Source organism: Dryobates pubescens, chromosome Z (assembly GCF_014839835.1).
Source record: "Dryobates pubescens isolate bDryPub1 chromosome Z, bDryPub1.pri, whole genome shotgun sequence".
Lineage (NCBI taxonomy): Eukaryota > Metazoa > Chordata > Aves > Piciformes > Picidae > Dryobates > Dryobates pubescens.
The window spans coordinates 40,342,047-40,359,426 of record NC_071657.1 but is presented as its reverse complement, the minus strand read 5'-3'; the positions used below and the strand labels follow the sequence as shown (position 1 = coordinate 40,359,426).

The window sequence follows — 17,380 nt, the reverse complement described above, 5'->3', positions numbered from 1 at the left end:
CCACATGCTTGCAAACAATCTCACTTAAACTTGGAGATTTTTGTTGCTGCTGTGTGACATTTTTGGAGAACAGCAAGAAATTGGAGCAGAATACTTTACTGGGGTAATAAAAACTTTTCTCCTGAAAACTGGGTCTGTGCCTTGCTGGTCAGGAAAATCAAGAGAAAAGACCTGCACATACTTTTTTCAAGCATTCAGATGCAGTTATTATCACTATCAGCAGCATACTAGCTTAGAAACACAGCAGTTTTTACCTTCTCTGTCAGGAACTTACCAAGCTGTTAGTGGTAATCTTTAGCTTGCAGTGGGATTCCCATAAATCAGAGACTGCAAGGCTGTAGAGGTTGGGGCTTTTTTGATTTTGGGTTGGTTTGGGGTTTTTTTAGGTAGTGTTTCACAACAGAACATTTAAATTCAGGAGTATCTTTACATCAGAGATACCCTTACCAATCTCTTCAGTTCAAGGTTATCTACTCAATTACAAGGATGTTCAAACTGAGTGTCCAAGAGCTGATGTGAAACCAACTCTTTCCTGGAGAGTTCTCCATGTGAGTGAGAATTTCCAGAAATAGAGGCTGCCTGTCAGTAGACTCTGTGTAATAAAGTAAGAAGGAAGGTATTGCCCAGTCCTATGGTACACTTTGTCTGATGCTGCCCTTAAGGTGTCAGTTTTTTCAAATAATCTCTCTTATCTGAGTGACACTGTCCATCATATTTGAGAAGCATTAGCAATCTCGTGAAGTCCCTGCTGACTGGAAAAGGGGAAACATAACCCCCATCTTCACAAAGGGAAAAAGGAAGACCCTGGAAACTACAGGCCAGTCAATCTTACCTCTGTACCTGGCAACATCATGGAGCAAATCCTCCTGGAGGCTTTGCAAAGGGATATGAAAAGTGATGAAGAGATGACTGGTGTTAACCAAGATGGCTTCTTCAAGAGCACATGATGCCTGACAAACTTGGTGGCTTCCTTGCTGATGAGGTTACAACATCAGTAGATAAGGCAAGGACAACTGATGTCATCTACCTGGACTTTCGTAAAGTGCTTGACACTGTCCCACATACATCCTCAAACGGTCACAGATGGCCACACTCAAAGCTCAATGGCTTAATATCCAAATGGAGACCAGTGACAAGTGGCATCCCGCAGGGGTCAGCACTGGGACCAGTGTTGTTTAACATCTTTGTCTGCAATATGGACAGTGGCATTGTGTGCACCCTCAGCAGGTTTGTGGATGACACAAAGCTGTGTGGTCAGGTTGACTCACTGGAGGGATGGGATGCCATTCAGAGGGACTTGGACAAGATTGAGAGAAGGGCCCAAGTTGGCACAGGGCAGAGGCACTTCAAGTGTTCATGTTCCTAAAACCACCAGTTACAACAAATCAGTTAAACCAAAGCTATTGGGGGTGGCCTTGAACCTCACAATTCTTAATTTTATGTATTTGGAAGGTTATTATTTTAACACTGTGGTTGCTGAGCTTAATTCCTGAGAAGCAGTGACTTCAGCTCCTCAGAAAAAAAAAATTCCTCTCATTTTCTATCCTTGATCATGGACTTTAAGACTTCACCTGCATTTTGGAACATGCTTACATCCCCTTGCTTTTCTGTGCTGTCATAGTGGCATGCAAATACAGGAGGAAGAGGCAAAAGCAGCCTTGCAGATAGCCTGAATGTGAATCTGATGACTACTCAGGACTGGCCTGTTCAAAACCTTTCTCTACCTTTTCCCCATTGCTTTCCTTGTGATTGCAAGCACTGAAAAAAAGCAATGAATAACAAATAGCTTGGAATAATGATTTGTGTCTAGTCCTGTTTATTGAAACACCTTCTGACTGTGCACAAAACACATGGATGGCTATTTCAGGATGAAGTATCCACCCTTGAGAATATACAACCACCTATATACCATGTGTGGATGACTTGGGATTTGCATGGAAGACTTCCTGAGTTTGGATGGTGACATAACATCCTTTCCCACAGGAACCCAGCGTGTATGTCAGTTCATCCAAGCAGTAAGTGAGCAACACTGTGCTGGAAAGCTGCATGAGGCCCCCTGACCCAGCTTCTGGGCTCTCCAACAGAAGCGTCTGTGAAACAATGGGTCATAGGTGGTGTCTTCACTCCATCCAGAACCCCATAGCAGTATGGGGACAAGGAGTCCCTGAAATTTGTAGGTATTTAATGAAGGAGTTGAGGTCAAAGAATTAATAATGCAGCACTCTTCACAGCAGTCCAAATCTTCAGGCACTTCTGAAAAGCTGCATCTCAGAAAAATAAAATTAGTTTCCCAAGGAATGTACTCACAGCCTCAGATCATACCACATGTTCAGGGCAAGAACAGGTCAGCTTCTTTTCCTCCACAGCAGCAGTGTAAATTGGAAAACATGAGCAATAAGACAGGTAAGGCACAAATCTGTAGGCTTACCAGATTCTGAGCCACCAGTTCTGTGAATAAGTACAAGGGATGCCTCCTCTGACACCCTGGCTGGCAGCAGAAATTGGCATTTCTTCCCTTGTTTCTTCCTGAAGGTTTAGCACTTCCTGCAGAGGATTTTTCATGCTTTTCCCAGAATGCCCTTCTGGGGATGAGAATTATCTGGGTTGTTAAAGGCAGTGGGACCAGACAACCTTATCCTGATGCTCAGTGCAAGGTCCAAATGCAGACTGGGCTGCTTGCTCTCAGCAATAGGACATAAGCCTGTCCAAGATGGGACAGGGGCCAAGAGGAGTGCTCTCAAGGAGAAGCCAGTGGCAACATACGGATGTGGCTCAACCTTAGGCAAAAAACACTGAAGAGACCATTCATGTAAGGGAAGGCCCAAGCAACAAAATGAGAAAAACAGGAGGACATGGGTGTTTACTTATGAGGTCTTAACTGTATCCTCCTTGGCTTATCAACAATGGCCTGGCTGCATCTCCAGCCTGATGACCAAAGAAATGCTCATCAGGCACTGGTGCATGCTTTTTCATCCTTTATTAATCCAGAGTATTTTGTATCTCTCCCCAAAATTTCACCTGACTCTGGGCCATTCCTGATTCCCATCTTCCTCCTGAGGGTGCTTTGTTAAAGGTATTGAGAAGGTATTTCTTCAAAGCTGATGTTAGAATGACAAAATTTCTTCCAAATTTTTAATAGGACTCCTGAAATATTAAAGGCTGTCCAGAGGTGCTCACTGATTGTTGCAAAGGCAGGTCCTTTGTTTTTCAGAACTTCAAGCGTACAACATATTTAAGATGGGTTTTAGTTAACCAGATGAAGGCTGTGGCAGATGAGTGTTTCAGCAATGGAAAGAACTGCCTGATTCAGTTACAGACAGAGTGTACAAATAATTGAAAGCTTTATAGTAATTCCTTGAGATACTTTTGATCAAAATCCCTTGTGGAGACCAATGCTTCTGATAACACAATTTTACCAGTGTTCACATGAGTTTTTCTATGTCTCTTGATATCACTCCTCATATTCAGGCACAAAACAGCATTAAAAAAGTATTAATTAAAAGTTAACCAAAGTAGCTATATATAGCCTGTGAATAACTTGCTCACTTTGGGACTTTTCTGATCCATGGCCTGCAATAAATCAGTGACTAATTCAAATCCCAGTTCTATGGCTCTATGAGAGGTCAAGGATTAATGATACTTGTCAGTCACCTGTTGTAAGTACCTTGCTACAGAAATGTCAGGTTATCATATGATGTGACTACTGAACCATGAAGGATTTTGGATTTTTGTCTATGTACTGTGACCCAGGTAATTATGTGGCTGAGGGCAGTTGCATTTTATCTAGCAAGGGAGAACAGACTGTCAAGCAGTGGTGCAAAAGACAGGCAGGCCTGCATACACTGAAAGTTTTGGATTGAGAGCAGGGAAAAAAAAAGCAAAGTAAAACACTCACATGTCCCACCATGTGTGTCAGAGCAAATCAAACTTACTCCATCACTCTCTGTGGGTCAAAGGTGGCTGTAGGATTAGAAAGAGGAATCAAACTGATTTGTCTTAGCGTGGGGACCTTAGAGGTATGTGCTGGAAAAGCATCTATGGAGGCTAGTCATCTCCAGCCTAAGTGAGGATCTTAGAAGGATTGTTTTGATTGCTTTGCTGGAGGGAGAACCTGCTGGAGGAGCTGAAAGCCTGCCAAACACAGAGGGAATGTGACAGTCATCCCCAAGGGTGACAGTGTCAAGCAAGACAGAAACTTTGCACAGTAGTATGATGATTCAAATTTTCTCCTGAGAGGAAAGGCATCCTCACAACTAACTTCAAATCCCTCTGCACAAACCAATGACGCAATAAAGGAACTGCCTTCAGCACTCCCCAAGCTCTAAAACGAGCTTTTATTTAGACAAAGCAGTACCGCCCAGGAACTTGGGACAGGGTAAGGAGCACATGCATGAAAGTCATGGTCACAAGTGTCTTTCAAACAGATTAATACAGTCCCTCTTATGCCCAGATATCTTAAAGATGCATGTAGTCTACCTGCCATGATGAAGACAGCAGGAGCTGTCATTCCTCTTCAGCTCTGGAAGGGCAAGGTAATTAGCCCACTCCAAAGGCAAAAAGATTTCCTTATAGAATACAAAGACTACAAAGACAAACATAATACCCTTTGAAAGTTTAGCAACCTGAAATTAATGATGAGAATGGCCACAGAAGTATCCTGAAGTCAGTTGTTTGTGGTGGGTGTTTGTGGTTTTGGTTGGTTGTTGTTTTTTTTTTGTTTGTTTTGTTTTTTTTTCTTTTTTTTTCTTTTTTTTTCTTTTCCAGGCTGAGAAAAACATAACCCAAAGCCCTGGTTAGACTCTGTGATAACGTGGGAGACCATACAAGGCATGGTTATGCTCTAGATAAACCTGTGAGAACTCTAGCAGGTAATCTTCCCTTTGGCTGCAAACCAGATCTGAGAATCAGGACAAACAGGGTGAGCACAGTAGCCCTGTGATAAGGACACAAAGTGTGTCCAAGATAATAAATTTAACACTGCCTGAAATACATGGCTGATGAATTGCTTGAAGTCAAAGCCAATTACCAAGGTCATTAGCATGTGACTTTGAACAAAGAAGTCACAGAGGTTTGACAGCCTATCAGGCAAGGGCAACAGACTCTTTTGTGAAACTAGCAAGTCAACCTTTGATGTCTTCCTTTGAAGCTTGTTAAGCATAAGTTTATTACGTCAGGTAAAAGGGAACTTCAAGAGGCATCTCTGTATGCAGGAAACTCATAGGTGTCCCAGATCTACTTTGCACTTTAATGCATCCCCCTGTGGCTCTCAAGTAGCCATAAAAAGAAGAGGAAGAGTCCTTCCTCCCCTTCCCTATAGAGAGCAAAGTAGATGGGGAAAATGTTTCATTCTGCACAGGAAAGGAATTGCCCACCTATTTCAGCCTGTATTTTTGGTCATGGTGTTCAGGCTTCTTTGGCAGTTCATGGAAAGACTTCACAAGGACATGTAAGCTTACAATATTCATCAAATCAACATAAAGCCATTATTGACTGACTAGCAACACAAAATATGGTTAGGATCAAATAAGCAACTCAGATAAGCATCTAGCATGCTTACTATCCTTGGAAGACACTGGTGATGATTCCCTACCACAGGGAAGGGCTTCCCTCTGGGGGTCCAAGATGGTCTTTATCCTTTTGAATCCTTAGACATTACAACCCCCATGTCTCAGCAGGCTCAGTCCTGTGTGCGATTTTCTTTTCTTATTTTTCTGTGTACTGTTGTAGAATTGGAGCCAAGGGAATTAAGGGTATTGCATATCAGTGGGGCCTCTGGAGGCAGGTTGTGGTTTGCACAAGAAGAGGCTTGTATTTGCTGCCACAAATTGGGGAGCAGCAGGGGTGTGAAAGGGAAATGTATGAGCAGTGTAACATGATATAAAATACTGATTTTTGTGTGGCATCTGCCAGCAGCAGGAGCAGGTAGTGTGATAGGCAATTTGGCATGGAGGACTATGGCAAAATCCTCTTTAATGTCTGAAGTTTGCTTTTTCTTGCATGTCCAACAACCTGAGAGAAGAGAGATCATTACACAGACAAGCTTTATGCTGAGTTCAGCAGTACCTGTGGTCCACTATAGTGGATGGAACAGTGATAAGCAGAAATGAGGATCTGTTGAGAGTCAGAGCTGCTTCCTCATGTCTTCTGTGTGCAGGGTCTGAACATACAGACACATATTCTGTTCAGACACCACATGGGCTCCCTCTCAGGCAGCATTTGTCTGCTTTATCTGTGTGTTGGCAACTGGCCAAAGCCAGCCCTTCCTTCCCTTTGAGCCTAAGCTAAATAACCAAACACTAATAGTACAAAGGAATGACACTTCCAGTGCTGTTTCACCATTGTTTTGCAGTGGCAGCAAATGCAGCACAATATCTTTCCATCTACTGCATGCTGTGTGGTACTGGAAACCATCTTATTTTGACCAGCTAGCTAGCAGGAAAAACTTCTGCTTTTGCTAAGCAGTCTGATTGTCTCAGCAAAATAAGAATGATTACCTATTATTTTAACTTCTGTTGTTGATCATTTATGATAACTGTAGAAAATCTGTAGGTTTAAAAGACAGAATAGAGCTATTATTTTCGGGGTAGTATAATGCACTCCAGTGGGTTTGCATTCACTAAACTCATAGCCTACTTCAGAAAATTTGTGGGTTCTTACCCAAAGAGTCTGTTTTTTTTTAAAACAAACAGAAACTCTTCTACCTGTAATGTAACTATACTTTGACTATCATCCCTCTTCCCCCTTCCCTTCCCTTCCCTTCCCTTCCCTTCCCTTCCCTTCCCTTCCCTTCCCTTCCCTTCCCTTCCCTTCCCTTCCCTTCCCTTCCCTTCCCTTCCCTTCCCTTCCCTTCCCTTCCCTTCCCTTCCCTTCCCTTCCCTTCCCTTCCCTTCCCTTCCCTTCCCTTCCCTTCCCTTCCCTTCCCTTCCCTTCCCTTCCCTTCCCTTCCCTTCCCTTCCCTTCCCTTCCCTTCCCTTCCCTTCCCTTCCCTTCCCTTCCCTTCCCTTCCCTTCCCTTCCCTTCCCTTCCCTTCCCTTCCCTTCCCTTCCCTTCCCTTCCCTTCCCTTCCCTTCCCTTTCCCCTTTTATTCATAGGATGAGAAGAATCAGGTATTGATCACAAATGCTTGGCTGCAGATGGTGAGTAACCTGCTTCAATAAAGAAATCACCTTTCTAATAGAAAATCATTATTTGTGATTCCTTAGTTGAAAAGCAAGATTACTGTCTTTTAACTTGTCATCCCAGGCATCCCGCACTAATGACTTCTGGGAAAATCCCTACCTCTCTCTAAAACAGAGGGTCAGGATTGTCCTCATGGAAGGCAGTGCCCAAAGATCCCCAGCACTTGTCCCCACACTCTCACAATGGAGATTGCTCAGGCTCATGGGGTGGCCAAGGACAAGCAGCACCATGTTGTATTGTTGCTCCAGTGCTCAAGCACACCAGTAGGAACTTTGTCTTCCCTTGTGTTTTACAAACCTTCTTCACAAATCTTCCTCCTCTGTCTTCTGTCACCTGCTTGAGCTGAGGCTATACAGGGTAAGTAAAACTAATGTTCACTGAGGGCTTTGGAGAAGACAATTTCCCATCAAGTCTGCTGCTGGATCTGCAGAGCAAGAGATATAGCCTTTTCTTATGGTATGTAAACCAATTTCTTAAAGGCTTGCACTCAGTAAAGATGCACGTCTAGACACAAAAACCTATGGGAGACTTGAATGATTGAATGAATTGTGCTTTGACATTAGCAGCCAACTGCTGTCTCATTTTAATGGGTGCAACTGACTAGCCTGTTTCTTCCTCAGCTACCTGATGGGATTTGCAGCAGAAATGAGTTGTTTTCTACTGCAAAATCTAACCCAGACCAACCTACAGGACTACAAGATTGTTAAGACAGAGCCTGTGGGTCCATTTGCAGAGATGTTCATCTGATAGGTGTTTCCCTTGCAGCTCTCCCACAGAGTACTGATGTAAGTCATAAGGTTCAGCACAAAAGCTGTGCAGCACCTTTCTTGAATTAACTGTTTGTGTTGAGATGGAGGAGATAAGATTAGAAACAACACCACTGGATACAAAATTCACTTGCCAACCTCCCATTGCAAGCTGGTTATTAAGAGGATCACGGCTCAGGGGAGACCTCATTGCTCTCTACAACTACCTGAAGGGTGGTTGTAGCCAGGAAGGGGTTGGTCTCTTCTGCCAGGCAACCAGCACCAGAACAAGAGGACATAGTCTCAAGCTGTGCCAGGGGAAGTTTAGGCTTGAGGTGAGGAGAAAGTTCTTCACCGAGAGTGTCATTCGCCATTGGAATGGGCTACTGAGGGAGGTGGTGGAGTCACCATCCCTGCATGTGTTCAAGAGGGGATTGGACGTGGCACTCGGTGCCATGGTCTAGTCATGAGGTCTTGGGTGATAGGTTGGGCCTGATGATCTTTGAGGTCTCTTCCAACCTTGGTGATACTGTGATACTATGAAATTATTTCCTCCAGCGAGGAGGTCTCAAGACCACAGATCACACATTGCTGATGGTATCCAAGTCCTTCACACCACCTCATCTCAGAAACAGTGTGCCTCGTAGAGACACACACTGCCATTATTTCTGCCAGCCCACCAGAATAGTTTTGGGATGCCTGGCTTCAGGTGAAAAGGTATAGAGGTTAGACCCTAAATTCAAGCATGTCTGGAAGAATTAAATCATCACCCTTCAGATTCCTCAGTATATATGCCAACATTTTCAATAATTAAAACCAAGCATTAAACTGTTATACCACTGCTATTACTGCTGGCAACAGCAGTTCTGTTCCTATAACATTCCAGACAGTTTAGAAGACTTTCACTCATATAATCTGATGTATGTATTTCCAACAGAACTGGGTTGACATTTACTTGTCTTGGGATCAGTCTGAATACCCAGGGGTGCAGAACTTGCGATTTCCAGCTGATCAGATTTGGGTGCCGGATATTCTTCTGTATAACAGGTAAGCCAAATGCACAGTGGCTGCTGGGAGCCTAGAACTACAGCATTAGGTTCTGGAAATCAGCCATGCTTCACTGATATTCTGGGGCTTTTGCCATCTGGGACCTAGCTCTTTTGAAACAGTAGCAATTAAGGCAAACAAGCACTACCTAATAGATTTTTATAACAGCCTTATCCAAGTCTTCCTTACTGTAGCTCTGCAGATGTCTTCCTTAGCTTTTCCACAGTGAATGCAGAGAGAAAGCAATCCATATGCTCCTTAGAATTACCATGGGTCTCCTGGAAAAATTACCACCATGTCTCTGATATAGTGTTCCTGCCTGAGCTAAAAAAAACAGATTTTATTCTCACTTTCCTTATCTTTCATGTTTCATAAATCTCTCCATCATTCCTTTTCCCCTCTGAACACTCTCTTATCTCTTTCCACCTCTCGAGCTGAATCTAGCCAGCAATTCTGTGGTGTTGAATGGAGTGGAAGGTCTCTAGACAGATGTTTCCTTAATGTTTTCAAGGAGCAGGGCATTTTGGTTTTGCTCTGAACATCTTAAGTTCAAATTTATTTTTTGACCTATCGCCATCCCTAGATGCTGTACTTCAGCTGTCTTTCTCTGGCTCTTTTTAAAGGTAATACTTTCTAATCATCCGAACTGAATTTCATTCTGTTGGTTCCTTCAATTCACCAAGATCCACTTTCCAAACCAAGCCCTCACTACAAGATATCTGAAGAAGGCTTGAAGTGATCTGGATTGCTTGGGTGTTCTTCTTTACTCCTCACAGTATCTTTATTCCTTTTCAGTCTCTAAAATGGAAGCATATAGTATGGTCCATATTGCTGTAGTCCATTTATAAGAATATGAGGTGACAGAGACATTGTGAAGTTGGTATGGACAGGTTGGGTTGATGGGTTGAGGCCAATTTTATGAGATTTAAGGCTATGTGCTGGACCCTGAGGTTGGGTCACAAGAACCCCATGCAACAGTACAGGCTTGGGGGAGCATGGCTGGATATCTGCCCAGCAGAAAAGGATGTGGGAGTGCTGGTTGACAGCCAGCTTAACATGAGCTAGTAGTGTGCTCAGGTGTCCTGGCCTTGATCAAAATCAACATAGTCAGCTGGAGTACAGAACTGATTGTGCCTCTGTACTTGACACTGTAAAAAATTGATAACAAAATTATGGCCAATCAAACTTTTATTGAGGGTAAATGACCAAAAGCAGTGCTGGGCAGCCAGGGAGTCTCCTGCTCTACCAACGGCTCGCAACTCTACTAACTTGGTCTCGTCCTTATATAGTCTTTAGGTCACGTAATGTCATGCTCCGAGATGTTTCCAGCTCCGCCTTCTTCTCAGGTCCTTCCACCAGTGCGCATGCGTGCAGGTTAGGTCAGGGGTCGTCATTTGAGTTGGAGATCCCTCCGAAGAAGATTCCTAAGTCTTCCTCATTTGTCCTTTTCTTGACCTTTAGTTGTGCACATGTGCAAATTCTCCCCACCCAGTTCTTGTTGCTATGCTATTTACCCACAATACCTTGCAAAACAGAACATTGTGGTCTTCAACATTGTTCCATTATATATTCACCTATCAACCGACAACTTTTAACCTTCCTATTCTTCTATATAATCTGACAAATAAATGATTAATTTGTCTCAACTATTACAAGCAACTACTACAACACTGGTGAGGCTGCACCTTGAATACTGGGCACAGTTTTGGGTCCCTCACTACAAGAAGTACATTGAAGTGCTGGAGCACATCCAGAGAAGGGCAACAAAGTTGGTGAAGGGTCTAGAGAAGATGTCTTATGAGGAGTGGCTGAGGGAACTGGGATTGTTTAGTCTAGAGAAGGGAGACCTCAGTGCTCTCTACAACTGCCTGAAATGAGGTTGTGGTGAGGTAGGGTTGGTCTCTTCTCCTGAGTAACTAACAACAGAATGAGAGGAAATGGCATCAAGTTGTGGCAGAGGAGGTTTAGATTGGATATTAGAAAAATTTTCTTTATAGAATTATAGAAGGGTCAGGCTTGGAAGGGACCTCAAGGTTCATCTAGTTCCACCCCCCCTGCCATGAGCAGGGACATCTTACACTAGATCAGGTTGCTCAGAGCCCCATCCAGCCTGGCCTTAAAAACCTCCTGGGATGGGACTTCTACCAGTTCCAACCCGCTGCTTCCGTCCCATCTTGCTTACACTGATAAGCACAGAACAAGGCATGAAACACTCTCAGTATCATTCTTCTGTGCATGTCCCTGTCCTCAGCAGTAAGGCAAGAAAAAGTTCCCCCTAAGAAATACAAAGTTCCAAGCTGTTCCCCTTCACTGGAAGGAAACAACACAGTTGTTTATTTGCCTTGGCAGTGTACTGCTACAGCAGCTGTCAGCACACTGTAAGTACTCTTAAACATTAGGTCTTCAGATTAAAACACACACACTCCAAACCACAGCATCAGTTTGACAACAGTCTGAGGAGACACCACACTCATAGTTCTGTCACCCCTCGACAGGAGTGCTGCAAGAGACAGCTGCAGGTCAGATGGGGATCATAGCTTAGCTACACTCAGCACAGCATCTCTGCCCAGGAATGACACTGATGCCTGCTCATGGCCTCTCAGGATAACGCAAAGGTTTCTTACACGACATTGTCAGTTAGGAATTTCCAGAATAGGCCATATGTAGAAAACGAGAACTGATCTCTGGTAAGACAGTAGCCACTTGTATAGCTGGGGAGACAAAGGCTTTCAAACTAAGGTCAGTAACAGAGATTTCAGTAAGGGACTACCTATTGTTGGTGAAAAAGCCTCCATTGTGTCCTCTTTACCCCACTGAATTCTGGTTAAAGAAAGGATTTCACACAATGATGTGGAGCAGAATGAAATGGGGAAGAATACCTCTTTCATCATAGAATCAGAGCATGGTCCAGGCCAGAAGGGACCTCCAAAGGTCATCTAGTCAGACCTCCCTGCAGTCAGCAGGGACATCCCCAACTGGACCAGCTTGCCCAGGGCCTCACTGAACCTTACCTTGAGTATCTCCAGGGAAGGGGCCCCAACCACCTCCCTGGGCAACCTGCTCCAGTGCTCCACCACCCTCATAGTGACGAACTTCTTCCTGATACCCAATCTAAATCTGCCCTTGTCTAGTTTGAAGCCAGTGCCCCTTGTCCTGTCACCGCAGGCCTTTGTAAACAGTCTCTCCCATCCTTCCCTTAGGTATACCCTTCAGGTATTGGAAGGCTGCAATCAGGCCTCCCCGGAGCCTCCTCTTCTCCAGGCTGAGCAACCCCAGCTCCCTCAGCTTGTCCGTGTAGCAGAGGTGGTCCAACTCCCTGACCATTTTCATGGCCCTCCTCTGGACCCTCTCCATCCTCACATGCTTTGTTCTGCTTTTGCTCTATCACAATCCTAAACCACACTGAACTAAGAAATACTTTCTCCTGCCTCTCCTTGCTCCACGACCAAATATGGTTTTCTGCAGTTTAATTGCTTCTACCTTGTCTTCCTAACACTAACAGTCTCTCCCTCTCAGGACTGTCTCCTGTCTGCCACTTTTTGTGACACTGAAGGCCACTAACAGAAAACTGTACCTATGCATGGGTAAGAGTGGGGGTATACAAGACATCGTCCTCAGCATGAGGTGATCTTTTCTTTCCAAGCCAGACAGTTCAAAAGTCATGTGTCCTCACATCCAATCTGAATCTACCCGTTTCTAGTTTTGCTCCATTTCCCCCTAGTCCTATCACTAGCTGACATCCTAAAAAGTCCCTCGCCAGCTTTCTTGTAGGCCCTCTTAAGATACTGGAAGGCCACAATAAGGTCTCCTGGGAGCCTTCTCCTCTCCAGGCTGAACAGCCCCAGCCGAAAAATTGGTCAGACATTGGAAAGGCTGCCCAGGAAAGTGGCGGAGTGTGGTGGGTTGAAAGTTTCTCAAGCATAGAAGTGCCAGACCAGCTCAGTTAGAAAGCAAATGAAGCTGCATTTACAAGCAAGACTACAATCTTAGTATGAAATACAATGAATATTTACAAAATATACAATATTTACATATATTTACAATTTATAAACAACATAAGAACCCCCCTGGACAAGCCAGGGGGCTACTAATAGCTTCTTCTTTCCTGCTCCCTTCCCTCCCTCTGTACATGGGATAAGAGAAAGAGCAGAGAGTTGCTGTTAGTTGCTTAACCACAACAAGAACGCGTTCAAGGTCAGCAAAGCCAACAGAAGCACAAGTTAGTATCTACTTGAGTGAGGAAGCCAAAAAGAGAAAGCTAGTTTACAGATCTAACTTTTGTGTTTGTTTTCTGTCCAATGGGATTATTTAGACTTCATTATTATTTTCCTTTTTACATCCAATGGAATTTATTTATATTCTACTACTTTCTGTTCAAGATCTTTGTAACATTTTCTAGGCACAACCTAAAACTACCACATGGAGTCACCATCCCTGGAGGTGTTCAAAAAAATATGTAGCGATGACACTTCCAGACTTGGTTTAATGGTCATGGTGGTGATAGGTTGATGATTGGACTCAATAATCTTGGAAGTCTTTTCCAACTGAAATGATTCTATGGTTCTGCAAATTTGGATATATCACCTGCCTCCTCTGACTCAGTCAATAAGACCAACTGACTACGTGGCCAGCAGATTGAGGGAGGTGATTCTGCCACTGCTCTGTGATGAGACCTCACTTGGACTACTGTGTTCAGCTATGGGAGCCCTAACACAAGAAAGACATTGACCTGCTGGAGTGAGTCAAGAGGTGGACCACAAAGATGATTAGAGAACTGGAACATGTCCCCTATGAAGAAAGGGGAGTTAAGACTGTTCAGCCTGGAGAAAAGAGGCCTCTAGGGAGACCTTATGGTACCTAATGGGGGTTTACAGGAAAGATGGGAAGGGACTTTTTACAAGGGTTTGTAGTGATAGAACAAGAAGGAATGGCTCTAAGCTTAAGGAGAGCAGATTTAGACTAGATATTAGGAAGAAATTCTTTACAGTGAGTTTGGTGAGACATTGGAAGATGTTGCCCAGGGAGATTGTGAATGCCTGCTCGCTGGAGGTGTTCAAGGCCAGGTTGGCATTCCTTGAGCAACCTGCTCTAGTGAAGGTGTCCCTGCCCATGGCAGGAGGCTTGAAACTTGATCATCTTTGAGGTCTCTTCCAACCTAAACCATCCTACTAGTCTGTGAACTACATTTCAATATCTGAAGGGGATTTACAGGAAGGCTGGGGAAGGACTGTTTAGAAGGGCTTGTAGCTACAGCACAAGCAGGATTAGTTTTCACTGGAGCAGGGTAGATATGGGTTAGACATAAGGAGGAAGTTCTTTACAATGAGAGGGGTAAAATACTGGAACAGGTTGCCCAGGGATGTGGTTGAGGCCCAATCCCTGGTGACATTCAAGGTGAGACTGGATGTGGTCCTGAGCAGCCTGATCTAATTGGAGGTATCCCTGCTCACTGCAGGGGTGTTGGACAGGATGATCTTTGAGGGTCTCTTCCAACCCAATACAGTCTGAGAATCTGTAAAATTAGACTGAATTGATACAGTTGGTTCTTGACAAGTCTTTTGTTAGCTGTTTTCACCTCATTATCTCTGAAGTTAGGCTGATGTGTTTACAATTTCACCTAAAAAAAACAACACCAAAAACCACAACCCACAACCCCACAAAACAAACAACAACCAACCAACCAACCAAACAAACACCCCAACAATTTTATTTGATCTTCTCTAATTCAGCAAGGTCTTCCTTGTTCTTCACAAGCTCTCACAGACATTGAATTGTTAATACATTGGAGGATATTTCACCTGTCCCTTCATTTCTCAAGAGTAATTTTATGAATCCAGCCAACTGGAATCTGCCTTACCTACACTTTTTAACCAGTTCTTCCCCAGTTCTGTCCTGGATTCCTGTCACTGTGCAAGAATTAATTATGGTCATCCACACCTCATGAGGAGTGAAATGCTGAAGGTACAGGATACAGCAGCTCTACACACCCTGTTGTTGCCTTCCACAAGAAGTAATGAATCTATCTGGTCCTGTGTATTTTCCTTGTTTAATTTACAAAAAAAGCCTTTTCTTGCTACCTTTTATATCTTCTGGTAGTTATCACTCATTCTGCACTCAATATTTTACCTGCTTTGTTTTGTGCTGGGGAAAACAGTGAGAAGGACAGAGGACCCAGACATGAATAAACAGCAGGTCACAGGAGGAACAGAAGGTCTGAGTTTTCCACATCTGGTTGTGAGACAGGGTTTGTGAGATGGTGTGATCATGCAACATAGAACTGTACACAGCCATGACAGGCAAGGCACTAAAGCATCACCCAGGGGAGCCATTTGTAGTTATTTGCTGCTCAAGAGACCCTCCAGAGCAAGCCCCCAGACATGCTCCCTTAAAGAATTCTTGTCCTTGACCAGCTCATTGCTCCCTTATTTTTCTCAGAATTATTGGAATCCTAAAGAAATTCTCTTATCTTTGTCCATTTCATCTAGTTTTTGCTCTTAAAAGCCTCAATTAATCTCCTTCTACAAGTCCCAAATATAAACCAACCAGTGTCGTCTTCCATTGCTTGAAGAAACCCTTGGTCTCTCTGCATCTTTAGAGTCTGTGGAATGGTTGTCTCAGGCCACCATTATTCTTGTATCACATAGCTGGGTAACAGATACCTTAATTTACATTGTGAGCTGCTGGATTCTGACAGCATGCCTGGAAAATCCGCATTATCCTGACTGTCCAATCTTTGGATACACTTCTGCTCCTTTTACTTCTGCCTTCGCTCTGAGAAATCTGACAGCTCTGTCTCTCACTTCTTTGAGGACATTGCAACATGCAAACTGCAGGCCTGGCTGCATGCCAGCAGTGTCTATGAGATACTGACTGAGGATGGAATTTTCAACCAGGTGTAGGCAGCTTGATCTAGTTGAGTATGCTCCTGCCTGCTGCAGGTGGGGTAGGTCTAGATGACCTTTGGAGGTCCCTTCCAACCCAGACCATTATATGATTGCAAGATGTATTCAGACATTCTGTGCATTAAATTAAGCCAAATGATTATTTTTGTGGTGACAGTTTAACTCAAATATCAGCTGACTTTTTCTGTGTTTTTGTTTTATTTGTACTGTGTTATAGTGCAGATGAAAGATTTGATGCAACGTTTCACACAAATGTGCTGGTGAATTATTCTGGATCCTGCCAATATATTCCTCCAGGTATGGCATAGAGAGAATTTGTTTGCTTTAAGTCAGATAAGTACAAGCAGTTTTATTCATGAATGAAAGGTGTTTAGAAGCAGTCTGTTGAAATTTTGCAAGCCATGTAATTATGGGAGAGACCCACTGAAATAATTTAGGTCTGTAACTGGTGGTGTAATTCCACCTCACAAATCAATAAATCACTCTCCTGAGTAATTTGCTTGTTACATTCAGAGGCTCATCTGAGGAGTGGTTTAAAGCAAGGTGGTGCACATACACGAGGGAGCACAACAACGTGCACATGTCACGTGCAGTCAACTTAGCTCCTCCTTGACAGTGGAGAGGTTTGTCATCATGGGAGATTCCAAGGGCAGCACGCTTCCTGCAGTGAAGTACTCCCTGCCAGGCTAAAGTTAAAATTCCAGGTGAAAACACAAATTGAGAGTGGTGTCAGACAGCCAAACCTGACTGTTAGCCTTCTCTCCATCTGCATTGTCAATCCAGTGCCTGAAGGAACCCGGGGAAAGAGTAAGGAGAGAAAAAGCAATCAATGAAATCTATTGAGTGAAGCACAGGAAATTCTTTATTACTGGGATTTAGCTGCTTCCAAACTACTTTGTAAAATTTTAGAAGGACAAAGTTGATAATCAGCCTACTGACTGGCAACAAGGGCTCACAGAAGCAGCGAGATTAATTGAGAAACTGGAAAACACAGAAGAGTGGAAAAAACTGTGTTTCAAAAACTACATGAAAGCTTTGTTTCCCATGACTCTGAAAGTAGGCTGTATTCATTTCTGCTCTCCATTAGAGAAAAAGATATGTGAAGGCTAAGAGAAAAAGGGGAAGAAGGTGACAGCTGTCTGCTGTTAAGGAAAGGGGCAGAGCCAAGATTCAGGAGAAACTGGGAGAAATACTCTATTTAACCTATCTAAAAATGCCCATGATGGTAGAAGTCAGACCTCCCAGAACATGAAGGGACGAATGTAGATAGAACCCTGTCACCTGAGTGGCAGTGTTTGTGCCTGGACATGGTCTTGCATGCATGGTTATGCCACAGTACCCTCAGCCTTTGCAGGAGCAGGCAAAAACAGTAATCAAGGCTCTCTCTTCAGGAGATTTTATCTTCAGAAAAGTGTGGCTCAAGAATTTACCGCAGAACAAGAGACTGCTTAGTTAGTTGACTCAGAACTGGGATTTACAGAGACAGTTACCATAGAATTATAGATT

General features: G+C 43.6%; 1 protein-coding gene across 1 annotated transcript in view; it reads left to right on the top strand.

The window, feature by feature from the left end:
* Positions 1–17,380, top strand: part of LOC104304949 (neuronal acetylcholine receptor subunit alpha-7) — a 55,904-nt gene that overhangs the window by 24,807 nt on the left and 13,717 nt on the right. The window contains exons 3-5 of the mRNA XM_009905744.2: positions 7,092–7,136; positions 8,863–8,972; positions 16,092–16,171. Coding sequence (XP_009904046.1) covers positions 7,092–7,136; positions 8,863–8,972; positions 16,092–16,171 — 235 coding nt within the window. The remainder of the gene's footprint in view (positions 1–7,091; positions 7,137–8,862; positions 8,973–16,091; positions 16,172–17,380) is intronic.